We start from the raw sequence: 13,703 nt of genomic DNA, 5'->3' as shown, positions 1-13,703 counted from the left end.
CTTAATAAAATAAGGCTTGCTATAAGTTGCTATAGCTATTGGCAAATTCTTTAATTTAATTTAATTTAAAACAATCGAGGTTGGACATATTTTAAGATATCTTAAACCGACCCTGAGTATATTCTTACAAAAAAAATATGTTCAGGCTGAAGGCAGAACATATTTAACTTCATATTTAAGGGAAAGTTTAGTTTGGAGTGTGTAAACGGCTTAAAAAACGTTATTTACCTAAATTCATTTCTCTACCAAATAATCTAAACAACACACCTGGTTTTCTATCGCTTTCTCAGTTGTAGCTAACGTTCTCTGGATAAAAGTCCAATCAGTTTTTTACTTCGATTACTAAACTTCGCTTCATACCAAAGAAAACAAATTGAAAATGTATAGCTAGCTACAATTGTCTGATACATTTCCAATCATTTTTTTTGGCGTTATATCATCCTACGTTCTTCTTCGTTATAACAAATATTTCTGACAACAACATTAACCCTTTATACTCGCTCGTCAACAAAAGCCGCTCTACAACAACAGTTGTGTTTTTTACATTTTAGATTCGAATTATTATTCGAATTCGATAGTTTTTTTAAAAAAGAAAGCAACCTCGGTCCCAGAACAATTCAAAATTGATAGGAGAAACAAATAAGCTTTAATCACGGCTGTTTCAGAGCGGAAACTAAGACTGCGCATGCGTCAATAATTACGGCCACGTTGAGGCGCAAGATGGCGGGCGCAAATAAAAACAATCATGATAAATAAGTAACTAACTTTTTGAAATCGCTTTTGCATGATAGAATCTATTTCAGTGGATTTAATTTAGTTTTTTAAAGCATTTCAACACGCTGGAAGCTAAATCTTTCTTTTACCTTTGCGACAAGCATGCTGTTGGAGTAATACTGTGGCAGTTTTGAAGGCATACTTTTTTTTGTTAAAATTAACATGGCAACTTGTTCCAACTAATTTTTGGTTTTGTGGACGTTGCGAAGTTATGTGGCTGGTGTATTATATATTTTTGGAAAGCTGAAAGGCTCATCTACAAGGTAAGAAAAACGAAAAAACTGTATCAGTACTTCTGAAAGAATGCTAGAGCGCTGAATTCTGGCAATAAAAGTTAGTGTAAAACCTGAAAATTTTAACTCCCTCTTTGACATAATCTACTGTATGATTTATTGTAGGCATTAAAACTGTTGTAGTTTACTAAGCTAATATTTCACAGAATAACAACACTAAACAACATTCTATATAAACAATTCTGTAACTCTAAATAAGGTTTCTGCGTCTCATACACTACTAACGTAAGCTCGACAAAAAGTCAAATAAAAATGAACTATGCATGTAGTAAGCTAATTAACTGTTCAATTCTTTTTCTTTCTAGACCAGCTGATCCACCTTTGAAATAATGCAAAGACTAAAGGAGCTTGCAAAGTAATGCTAATATGCAGTTAAAGATATAACTAGCTATCTAAGCTGTAAGTCTAAAAGTTATTCTTCACGTGCAATTTTTCTTTTTTTAATTTTTGGTTTTAATTGGCTCGATTCAGGATTTACATTAACAAAATGTTGCTTTAATGTATTTCGTAACCGCTCGACTGGGTTTTTGATGCAGCTGTACCTGCTCGACATCCTGTTGATTTCATGATGCAAGCTTTCTCCACCTTAAAAATGTTATAATTTGACATTTAAGCTAGCTAGCTACACATTTTCTGAAAAATAACACATTTTGGTAAAAAACACAAATTTTGGTGTTACCAGGTTACAAATTTAAGTGGCTGTTTACCTTGTTCGCCATAAAACCCAAATCCAACATTCCATTTTGCTATGAACTCAGTGACATGATCTTCAAGCATATGCAGTTTTGGTGAAATATTAACTTTTGGCCAGTTAGTTCGCAGATGCATCATGAATTTATTAATTGAAATTTCTAGAATTATGTACTATATGTATATTATTCTTTCTTTTTGTTTTGTTTTTGGCACATGAAATTTTAAAAAAAACTTATTTATTATTAAAAAAAGGAACAAGTTTCTCACCTAAAGCCAGTATTTCCTCACATGACAGATATTTTGCCGAATTGTAAATGTTATGAACTTCTGCAAAGTAAGTAAATAACATGTCGTACTTATCCATTTCTAAATTCACACTGTGAATAAGCTGGTCATCATGCTTTTGTGCTGCAACAATCTCTTTAATGCTGGATGTTAAATTTTGGATGTTTTCTTTCTATAAGAGCAAGATTGTTTTTTTAATTTTCTTTAAATATGTTATTTTTAAATTGCTACATTATTGTTAGTATTAACAAACCTTTAGCAATTTATGTACATGGTTGCCGATAAAACTTTGGCCATGGTAGGCCTGACGTTCAACACCCATTTTTTGCAGCGTTTTATCTATTGAAGAAGCACAAGGACCAACACCTAAAATAAGATGAACAAACTATTAAACATAGCTTTAGATTGGAGAGAATATAAGGCTTGCATCATAAGATCAGAATGAAAATTATAATTTTGGAAAGTTTTTTTTCGGGAATTAAATTTCTTGGAATTTCCAGACAAAAAAACATTTGCGAATATCACAAAAAATTACTTAGGTAATAAAAATGATCATACCCACTAAAATTCTTTTGTTGTTTCCCAAGGTTGAGATTTCTAATTCTAATTCTGTGATTTTCTTCTCAGTTTTTATTATACTTTTCTCGTACGTCAGTATATTTCGTTGTAAGCCACCAGATATTACAAGCCAGTTTAACTGATCTTGCTGGTTTGCTAATTTGGCTTTTTCATCTTCCAGCTTTTGCTGCAAGTCATTTGTTTCTTTAAGGACTTCGATGTAGTCACCATAATCTGAATCCAGTTCATTGTCTTCTGTTGCCAACAGCAGAGCTATTTTTACATCATAGTCTTGGCAAGAAGACTCAAACATTTTAAACATCTTTTGATATACACCCAAGGAAATATGAAGACCAGGAATACAGACCTAAAATTAGGTGTTTATATAGATTTTATTTTGGGATTATTAAATCAACTTGCAGTGGAAAAGCATAAAAATATGATGTATACTTGATCAATAGGTATGTCAAAAAATATGTTGTCAATGACATTATAAAATTCTTTCGCATTTTTAGGGCTCCCACCACTTTCACGGAAATCTGCTAAATTTTCTTCAAGTGTCGCCAGTGACCTTTTCTTAAATTTCTTGCGAGTAAACACTGGGATGTTCATTAGTTTTGAGGTAATGTTGCAAAACAAACAGCTGTGACGCCCTAAACACAAATGTTAAAGTATACATATTTTATTAGAAACTTTTAAAAATAAACCATTTTTAACTATGCATTTCCCATATCTGCGTAGTAAAAACCCATTGTTAAACTACAGGAACTTTATGAAGTTGCAAAAAAAGTTCTGTAAAAATTAATTAATTTTGATTATCAACTAGCAACTTGCCCCAGATCTTAAGTAATTAATATTTACCATTTGCACCAGTTATACCATACATTGCACACAGAAATTCGTAGTCGCCATACATAAATACACGGAATATCGACTCTTTATATTTGACTTGTTGCAGCATTTTTATTTGTGGTCGAAACCGTTCAAGGCAGACTCTTAAGTTTGTTCTTGTGTCTTTCCCTAATTTAAAAAAAAAATATAAAAAATGTTTTGATTTCTACTTTAGATCACTTAGATCATTTCTACTTTAGATCACAATTAGACATCACATGCATAGAATTTTGGAAATTCCAGTTTTAATTTTTTTTTTTTCATATTTGTAATATATTGCATTAATGTTTGTTACCTTCAAAAATGCTAAACATTATTGTGTTTTCCTTCTTGTTTGGGTTTAGAACATTGCCTATTTGATATGCCATTTTAAAACTATTTCCTCCATGGTCTCCACCAATTTTAACATGGATCTCATTGTCAGGAATGAAACTATGTTTTACAAGTAAATTGTGACATTCTAGCTTTTTGAGTTGATACAGAATGTGGCCAACTACATTATACAGATACCCCCAGGGCCTAGGTATAACGGATACCCTGTTTCCAACTGATAATTTGGTGAGAGGAGCCAGCTCAACTCTCAGTCCTTGGCCTACCCATTCAGCAGCGACACTTCTTGCTTTTTTTTCTGATTCAATTTTTATGTTGAATGTTTTCAACCAACGTGATATTTCACGTAGTTGATTCCATGGCATGTTTAAATTTGATTTCATTGCTGTGATGTGATTGGCTGGAATAATGACTTCTGTACCCAAATTTTTAATGATAGTATTTCTGTCACTTTCTTCCATAGACTTTAGCAGTGCTGTGGTCTGTTTTGTGACAGATTGGGTTTCTTCACCAGACATCAGATGGATTAACTCCTTGGCTGTATTTGCTCTTTTCCGCACATTCCTTTCACATGTTTCATCAGAAGACTTGCGAGGAATTCTAATGGGTGTTATTGTCAATGGCTAAAATATGGAACATATGTTATTAATTTGTTTTATGTAAAATGTAATATTACTATTAAAATTATCATATTGTTACAGACAATTATGTGTACATTATTTTTAATATAACATAGCATAGTTTTGTATTTTTGTATAAAGTAGTTATACACATTTTTTATATAAGATCACTTAACGATGTAGACGCCTTAGCATTTAGGGTGGGCACATCAAAATTTTAGTAAATCTCCTAATATATAGAATGGTTTTTATTGACCCCCAAAACTTCCTATATTCTGTGACCCCTCTAGCCACTTACTTATATTTATTATTATTTTTAATTATTTACTCTGAACATTTTAAAATTTGTCTTGTTCTTATTATGGCTTGTTTTTTGTATAAAAAATGTGTATAAGAAACATTTCACTGGAATTGTAAAAAAATGATAACCTAGGTATGCACATATATAAGCAACTTATTTTCAGTTTTGATTTCAGCCTTAAAATTGCTAAGATCAAAATTTTTTGCTTTATCAGCCGTTTGAAAATCAGTTGCTTGTTAAAAAAAGTCAATGTCAAATCACTTTTACTGAGTCCACTCCATACATAAGTAATCTTACTTGTGAACTTCCACTGGGCAATTGGACAGTTTTATTCGGCAAGTTTGACTGCTGCATTTTTATTCCAACCACATGAGCAATGCATTCTTCTACCTTTTTCGGTACAGGCTTGGAAGGGCTCAACTGCATCATCTCTAGTGTTGTAAATGACAATGCTGGAGAGCATGTGTGCGATTGTGCAGACAGCAGTTTAAATGAACAACCACATGTTCCCTTGACAACTCGTGTGTTTAAAATCCTGGAAATGCACAAACCAGGCGAGACATCCCCGGGTGTTGTTGGGATGCTGCAGGTGGGACATCTATTTGAATTTTCCAACCAATTTGTTAAACACAAGGCACAAAACACGTGGTTACATTGGTTTATCATTAATGGCCTTTTTAAAATATTGCTACACAAAGCACAAATCAGATGTTCCCAGTTGCCTTCACTGATATTTATGTCTGAGAGAACGTTTCCACTATAGTCAAAAAGTTCAGAGGTTTTTCTGTAAATTTTATTAAGTTCTAGGGGTGTCCAAGTTTTTTCTGCGGAATCCACAGCTTTGTGTGTTGGGTTACCACCGCCCCTTCTTTTCATAGGTTTGCCACCTCTCTTTTTTTGTGCACTTAATATGCATGTTTTGCACTCGGTGTCTTTATGTGTATACCATTTAACAGGCACAATAGCGGTAGCTGAGTCACGTTTTAGGACATTACTTATTGTAGCAAAGCACGAGTGACAGAATTTTTTTGGGTGAATGCCTGCCCGATCAGAATAAAAATCAGCTCTGAAAATACTGTCCAAGTTCTTTATGTGCTCTTGGACAATATGTGATCGTCCAGGCAGAGTGTTTCCACATATTCGACACAGCTTGTTCAACCGAGCTAGGTGTAAATCCCCAGTAGCCATCTTGAACTTTAACAAAAATTTTGAAAAAAAAGTACCTAATGTTTGATACAATATCAATTCGTAATGTACTGATACACCTACAGTTCTTTTTTTATTCGTATCTCGTAACTATCTTGGAATGATTTTTATAAAAATTATCTGTGGGATAACTTCGTATCTGAAAATATTTTGCTTTAAGTTGGCATGGTGTCCACAGTCTTCAAAATGGAGGTTGAAAGTTTTTGTTTTGTTTTAGCTAGGCAACAAGCGAATAGCTTTGTATTTGAATTAATCTTATTGGTATAGGACTATATTTTATTTAAACCACTTAGTTTCCAGTCCTTAAGTTGGTTTATGTGATTAAAATGCCTATTAAACCTGGTGCTAGCTACCCTAAAATTTGTTTACTTTTAAGCGCAACTCGCCCCAGTCCTTATTTTAAATTTTTTTTTGACATGCGCAGTCTGAGTTTCCGAAATCTCGCTAGCTGAAACAGCCGTGTAATCTAACCTCATGATGAGTAAACATTGTTTGAAATAACTTTTTTCAGGATAACTTTGAAAAAGAAACAACCTTCTTCGCTTCGGTTTTCTTTTTTCAGTTGATAAACTTTGTTTCCGTGAGATACGGCGCGCACATGGTAAACCGGGGGTGAAATTAAATTATTCTATCTATAACCACCAACGGGGCTTTTAAAACAAAACAAAAAACATATTAAAACATTTAGGAATAAAATAAAAATTAGTTTTTTTTAAAATAAAAAAAAGTAATAAGAAAAGAGAATTAAATGTTTAAAAATAGTAACCCCCTGATTTGCGTTTTTTTCAACTTGGTAAATTTTAGCGTAACGACACGTCATAAAAAAGTGACCCGTACTTTGCGTGTCGTGGATTCACATGGTTACTCACACAAGCGTATTATTATATAGACTAGTCGATAAAGTTCGTTGAAAAATCCACTTGTGCAGATTAAAAACGAAAAAGAAGCGTCATTTAAATTTTGATGACGTCAGCAACCCATCCATAAAAAAAAATTTAGAACCCTGTTTTCACGTTGCCTCTATTGTGTAGAGCTTAAAATGTTGATCAAGAAAATTTATATGATAATGCCCTTTTGATGAGCGGTTAATGAGATTTAAGGGTTTAAAAAATTTCGTGACGTCAGCAAAGACCCGCAAAAGCACACAAATTTTTTTTTCAGAATTTTTTATATCTAATGCCTTCATCGTATAGATCTTGAAACGCTGAGCAAGAAAATGTATAGGATCATGTACTTTTGACAAACGGTTGCAGAGATATTAGATTTGGAAGGTTTTTTGATGACGTCATCAACCCTTAAGCATCCTTGTTTTCATTTTGCTTTTAAAAACCAAAAAGCAAATATTTTTATATCTGAAAAAAAGTTTATTCAGATTTTCCCTTTCCCATATTGTTTCTGATATGACTCTTTCTCCTGAGGAGGCAGTTAAAGCAGAAGCAATCAACAACTGTACCCCCAAGACATGGTCTCCTTTTCTATTAATACTTTTGTCAACAGTAATAAAGAGAAAAATTAATACGTTTTACCCACAGCTCGGATTGTTACGGTTTCGAACTCTCTTTACATAGTGTACATTGCCACGCCCATCTATTTTACCTGATGGAGATCAGTTAAAATTTTTATTTTGTTATGAAGGTATTGTTAAGTCTGGTGTAGATTTCAAGCCAAATCCTTATGTTCCCCTTGTTCCAGGTTGCAACTTTCTTAAGCGAAGTCGCATTTTCCTATTTCAGCCTGCAAAAAGCAGAAAATTGCCCTTTTTAATTCTTCTTTTAAAGTTCAAACGAAACTTGAGTTTAGCCCTACAAATAAAAAATATAAAAAAACCTGACTTTCATATCAATAATGACGAAAGTTTATTAAATAAAATATTGGAAATAACTTACCTCGTATAAATAATTTACCTGATGAAAATAATAATTTTAGTAATGCTTCTACAATTCCTATAAGTTTTAAATCTTCAACTATTCCAACTACTACATCTCATTCAATGAGACTTGAAAACCATATAATCTCGTCACAAAAAATTATCTTTAGTGAAAGTGAGACTAGATCACTTTATGATGTGGCTGCTTACAGAGAGAAGGCTAAATCTCCATCTAGTGAAAAACTTTATGACCTAATGTCTTTAAGCCTGATCACTCATTTCCTTTTCCAAAAAGAAATGGAAGATTTGTTGTTATTCACCTATTTCAGATGGATGTTTTTGTCTTCCATGTGTTTTATTTGGGGACAGAATTCCTAAAAGAACCACATCCATCAGAAAACTATTTTCTGAAGCTGTCACATGTATGTACATTTCATCTTCATTATCCTGATCTTTCCATATTCTTATTGTTTTTGTTATGATTGTGTTTTATTTTGCTGTCCATAGCTGGTGTGATCATTTGATTCACCTAGTCATGCTGATGAAGCTTGATATTGGCAGAAACAGCAAGAGCTTATAAATATTGAAATATATTCACATTTGTCTCACTTTATTGTAGTTATTCCCTGTTAATTTTAGTGCTTTTATCTATCTAAAATATGACGTACAGCGCCCCCAAGATTCCCAGCTGCTGAAAAAGTACGGATCCGCCCCTGGTTATATGTAGAGATGCAATTTTTAATTCGTTCTGCAAAACTCTCTTTAATTATTATGCAGATTAAATATATTTGAAGAATTTTAAACTTTGAGCACACTATTGAAAACACTAAAAGATAAAAAATATTTTTTCTCATTTTATCCCTCTTCACAATAAATATTTTTGATTCTTTTTTTAAAAAAAAATATCAGGAAAATATGCCGAAGAATCAAAATTAAAAAAAAATATTTTTTTTTAAAAAAATGACTGAAGGGGTTTTTTGTCTTGTTGTGATGAGATTTTTGATTTTTATTTTGAAAGAAGGATCCGGACTGTGTCGATTGTCTCAGATATAAATTACAAAAATATGTGACCATTTTAATTTTCTTAATAAAAAACTTTCTTCCTAATATGCTCGACAGCCAAGAAGGTTAGTAGATATAAAACGTTGGAAGGCAACCGAGTTCCGTCATTCAGTGACACATTTGGGTCATATAACGTACATACATTAACCTATTTGAAAAATGACGTTATAAATAAACCAAATGTTTTTGCATGAAACGGCTGCTTTGTGGGAAATCCAAACAACCAAGCTGTTCAAGTTGCCAAGCCAAGATATCTGTGCAGATATTATTAACAGCAAAATATCAGAGAGAATCATAACTTATCTTAAAGTCTGGAAAATCATACTGGTAAAACATGTTAGAAGTAAAAATTTGTTTGTGAATACATCTCGAAGAGGCTTTTGCTAAGTTTTTTCAAAGAACCATGTGATTCTACTATATGTGGAATTTATTCTGTTAAAGCTAATGTGCCACGTAAACGAATTTTATTGGCGCAGAATAATATTTATCGTCATGGAATAAATTGCTTAATTCCAGAAAGAATGTTCTTGGACCAAAAGAGACGAGAGAGAGAGAAGAGATATCGAAAACTGTCTTTGTTGATCCTCTGTGTTCCATTTGGCATACTGGTTTGTCCATGGAAAATGCATATCCGGGTTTAGAAAGACAGAAATTTATCCAGCGGACAAAACAAAATACAATGTCAACAGATGTGATCGTCGTTTGGTAAGAAGATACGACCATATGATGGAGACTTTAGACTTGGAAATCGAAACACCAAATTCAAATATCCAATCAGCAGTTAGATTTGTTCATAAATCCAGTGTCGAAACACCAAGCCATATACTATCCTAGAACAGCCCGTACAACAACTGTCAAAGCCTGGATTTACAATGAAATTTAATGAAAGTATTGGAAGTAATAATGGGTCAATTGTTAGCACTCCAACAAATCATTCTACTCCAACAATTTTACAGAAAAAATTATTTACTTTTTTTACTTTCACTTTTAGTGGGACGTGAAGAAAAGAACGAGAAACTTCTTTAAAAACGTTAGAAAAAAAAAAGTGCGTCAATATAGCTGAGATAGAAGAGTCAAAGATGACGTATAGCAACAAAAAAGGCACTAGTTATTGCACCAAATGTTTGGGGAGTTAAGAACTTTTACCGGCTGTTGTTTCTCCTCCATCCCTACAAACGAAAAATGAGTGTTGAAGAAATTGGTATGACACGGACATTGTGAAAAGGCGTGAAATGATTCTTTTAGGAAGAAGTGTGGCAGATATCATTGATGAATTTCCCTTTTTATCTGATACTAAGCAGATAAGATTATATTCATAAATTTAATATGCGATGCTAAGCCTTCTTAAGAGAGTGTTGTTATATTTTAAGTTTGAAAGAAAAAAAGTATTTATTTTTATACTAATGTAATTAATTTAGATTGGTTCTGAACTTCAAAGAACAACTGAAATAGAAATCAAAGAAAATGAAACGAGTTTTTAGAAAATATTCTCCTGCGTTATTGAATATGAATGCTCCAAAATCAGTACAAGCTAAAGTTTTAGAGACTGAAATAAAACATACGGCACAAATAATTGTAAGTTGTTTTTAAAACTTTATATTACTAATTTTTGTGGGTCAAAAAACATTACATTTTTGCAGGTATTATATAATTCTGAAATATACACAAATTTGGAAATTTAAGTAATCTAACTTTAATAATCATTATTATATATTTATACGTATCGTCATCTGTTATGCCATGAACTTGGTATCAATGTTACTGCGTGAAGACGCTTCAACTATATTGGAAAATTCGAAAAAAGCGCGAAACTATTCCCAAACTTAATGCAATGCGACTGTAAATACATTAGTTGATGTTGTAAAAGCTTCAAATTAAAATATTTGTCGATGGTTTAAAAATCAGTCAGTCTAATGAATTTATGACTGTTATACCCATGTACTTTAATACAGTATATAGATTCAACCTAAGGTGCCCGAAAGGACTTGATGGCACAATGATGTTTTTACAGAAAGAGGTTATGGGAATACACGATACAGTTGCACTTATTACTAAAGTTATTAACCTAATAAAAAAGTGGAATAACAGTGAAATATATAAAACTTTATTACATTTTCGTACATATTTCACCCTAGAGCACTTATAAAGAGATAAAAAAAAGTTAAATGTGTCATACAGTTATAAAAAGAATTACTAGATTTTTGTATATATATTTTACCCTCAGAGTACATTTTGAACCGTTTCTTTCTAGATGGATCATTTATGCGGATCAGTTTGAAATTTGTGTGTTGGTTGATTAGAATGCGACTAACGAAACTGCTTAAAACATCGAGACACGTCTCCATGTTTTAATCCGCTTAGTAGGACATTTATTTTTTATGTTTTCACTAAAACCTTTCAGTATTTTTTTTATCAATTCACTAAAAAATTGATATTTTTCTTCTATTTCCCAATCACACGAGAATGTGCAAGAAACTAATGAGCGTCAATATATCACCCTTAAGGAATACGAAAAAAAAGATTGATAACCTAAAGGGGAGTAAAAAATAAACGTGTAAAAAATGTCGCTTTTGGGAAGCGTCATCTTGTAAGAATGATAACCTAATGAGTGTCGATATGATACCCTTAAGAGGGTTAATAAAACAACGCTTAAGTCTTTTTATTTGTTGCTTTCGTGAGAACTAAAAGAAAGTCATTTCTGAAATTGATAACTAAAAGGGAGTCAAAATGATGCATTTGGGGAGTCGCCACAAGTACTGTTAAATGACCCCCATAAGTTACTCAAAATGACTTCTTTTAACCCGTTAGTGTATCCAAAAAGCAGATTTAGCTGCATAAAATGGTACCTTGAACTACTTCAGAGGGAAGAAAATAATTTACAAAGAGGTGGCTAGCCACCTCAATAATGAACTCAACCTGTTAGGTCTTTGGAAATAAGCTAGAGGTTGTACTCCTCTAGAGAAAATGCCTCTAAAAGCACAATTCTCCCTTTTTTCAATGAATTAATTAAAAAAAATATATAAAAAAAATAAAAAGGACACAACACATTTGAAAAGATAAACAGAAGGGCAGGTAGATTTCGACCCATATTTCTGAACCCAAGTACCCTAGCTGGGTCACCTCGAAGAGGTCCGCGGACGTATAGTAGAAAAAAAGTGACTCCAGGAAAGGTATTAGATTCATATCATAGATGTGAGGAATTTTTTTGAATATAAGAAAGGGATATGTTGTTTGCAGCAGCAATTTATTACAAGACACCAAAAGGATAAGCTGAAAACTTGGCTATTTTCTGTAAATATAATTGAATTTAATTTCGTATGTATGGCCAAGGCCGGTCACGTGGTTTTTTAAGTGTTTAAAGGGCGTACAAGGCATGGAAGCGCTCACATGTCAATTAGTTCTTGAACCGTACACGTTAAAACTGTTTGATTACCTATAAGATAAGCAGTTTTATTTTGAATAGTTTATAATGTTGTTGTTAATAACAGTGTAATTTTTTAATGATACCCTTAACCTTGGAGGGTTAGTGGCTGTAGCACTGGAGTGTAAGGATATGTTTCCCCATAGAATGGGGTTTTTCGCATCCGGCTTAGCCACGATTTCGGAAACATTTTGATTGTAAATTAGTGGTTGTAATTTAGTTCGTAGGAGATATAGATGTATTATATTGTGTTATGACTACCGATAGCACACGGTTCCTAACTAAGATGACACTAGTAACTACTACTAGTCGAAGTTCTTTGAGTCTTCCCTGTCGCAAAAATAAGAAAATAAATAAGGTTATTTTCGGTTGAGCGCAGCGAATTAGAAAATAATTCATAAAAAACTAGAAGAAAATAAGACATATTTAGATAATGTTCTAATGAAATATGGTCATTTGATATGTGATCCACAGAGTTGGTCCAGAGTCTGTTGACGATTAAATCATGAAAAATGGATTGTGGTTCACACTCCTAACTGTTTTAATTTTACAGATGTGAGATACTGCAAAAGAAGCAGATTGTGATGCGAAATTACGAATAAAGTCAGCTAAAATATTGTTTGGCGAATGGGATCAAATAAAACTATAAACTCCATAAGCGAAAAATGTAAAGCAACAAGTGGGATCAAGCAGATCACAGAGAATGTTGATGCACAATTGGAAAAATATCCACAAAGAGTCCATCACACAGTTACATCATCAACTCATGGTGATCTGGAAAAAAATATAAACCCGGTTTTTGTAATCGAAATTTTTTTTATATTTCTAGCGAGAAACTCGGTATCTCACTCGAAAAACCAAGTAACTCTATTACGATGCCCCGGAAATGTGCCTTCAAGGTATGGTTAATAGATATAATTCAAATAATAATAAGAACGTCAATGGAAAGATTGAAATTAATTGTCCTGCGTATTTCACCATGGGGGTATTTATTTGTTTATCCCATATGGTTTTGTTTCGCAAACTCTTCTTGCAACTGACGAGAAGAAAAAGAACGTCATATCCAAGCAAGAAGACCAAATTCACAAGAAGTATACCTGAGAGCAGAAGTTAAGAAGATGCCCACTAGCGACTCACAACACCGCGGTACGGAAAGAGATTTCATAAGATGGTGAATTCTCCTTACTTTAGAAGTACTGGAAATTTGCCACCGTTACCAAAAAATTCTCATAACCAAGCTACTCTAGGTTTGTGGAATGTTATTTGAATTTTTTTGATGTCCTGGGAGTCTTTTTTCAAATCAGAAATAACCTCTTCACATTGTAGTTGTACTTACGCACAGTTCCTTTTGTCTATCAGAAGTTGTCATAGTCCTACTGTAAGAGTTAGTATGAGTCACCTA

At 32.8% G+C, this 13,703-nt stretch overlaps 2 protein-coding genes and 1 long non-coding RNA gene across 3 annotated transcripts; 1 reads left to right on the top strand and 2 right to left on the bottom strand.

Annotated features, from left to right (window-relative positions):
• Positions 1-765: 765 nt before the first annotated feature.
• On the bottom strand, positions 766-4,342 carry LOC130630325 (uncharacterized). The gene is made up of 8 exons (XM_057443783.1): positions 3,790-4,342; positions 3,465-3,623; positions 3,054-3,256; positions 2,604-2,970; positions 2,299-2,411; positions 2,028-2,217; positions 1,775-1,918; positions 766-1,652 (listed from the first exon to the last, which is right to left on the bottom strand). The coding sequence occupies exons 1-8, from the start codon at positions 4,340-4,342 to the stop codon at positions 1,480-1,482; spliced, it is 1,902 nt and encodes a 633-aa protein (XP_057299766.1). The 3' UTR covers positions 766-1,479.
• On the top strand, positions 891-4,529 carry LOC130630330 (uncharacterized). Its single transcript, XR_008982064.1, has 3 exons — positions 891-1,037; positions 1,373-1,466; positions 4,288-4,529. It is a non-coding gene; the product is annotated as an uncharacterized LOC130630330 (long non-coding RNA).
• Positions 4,530-4,997: 468 nt separating this feature from the next.
• Positions 4,998-5,933, bottom strand: LOC130630008 (V(D)J recombination-activating protein 1-like). Its single transcript, XM_057443405.1, has one exon. The coding sequence runs from the start codon at positions 5,931-5,933 to the stop codon at positions 4,998-5,000; it is 936 nt and encodes a 311-aa protein (XP_057299388.1).
• Between the last annotated feature and the right edge of the window lie 7,770 nt (positions 5,934-13,703).

This window comes from Hydractinia symbiolongicarpus, chromosome 2 (assembly GCF_029227915.1).
Source record: "Hydractinia symbiolongicarpus strain clone_291-10 chromosome 2, HSymV2.1, whole genome shotgun sequence".
NCBI lineage: Eukaryota > Metazoa > Cnidaria > Hydrozoa > Anthoathecata > Hydractiniidae > Hydractinia > Hydractinia symbiolongicarpus.
Note: the sequence above shows the minus strand (reverse complement) of the source record. Positions and strands in the feature narration are given on the sequence as shown.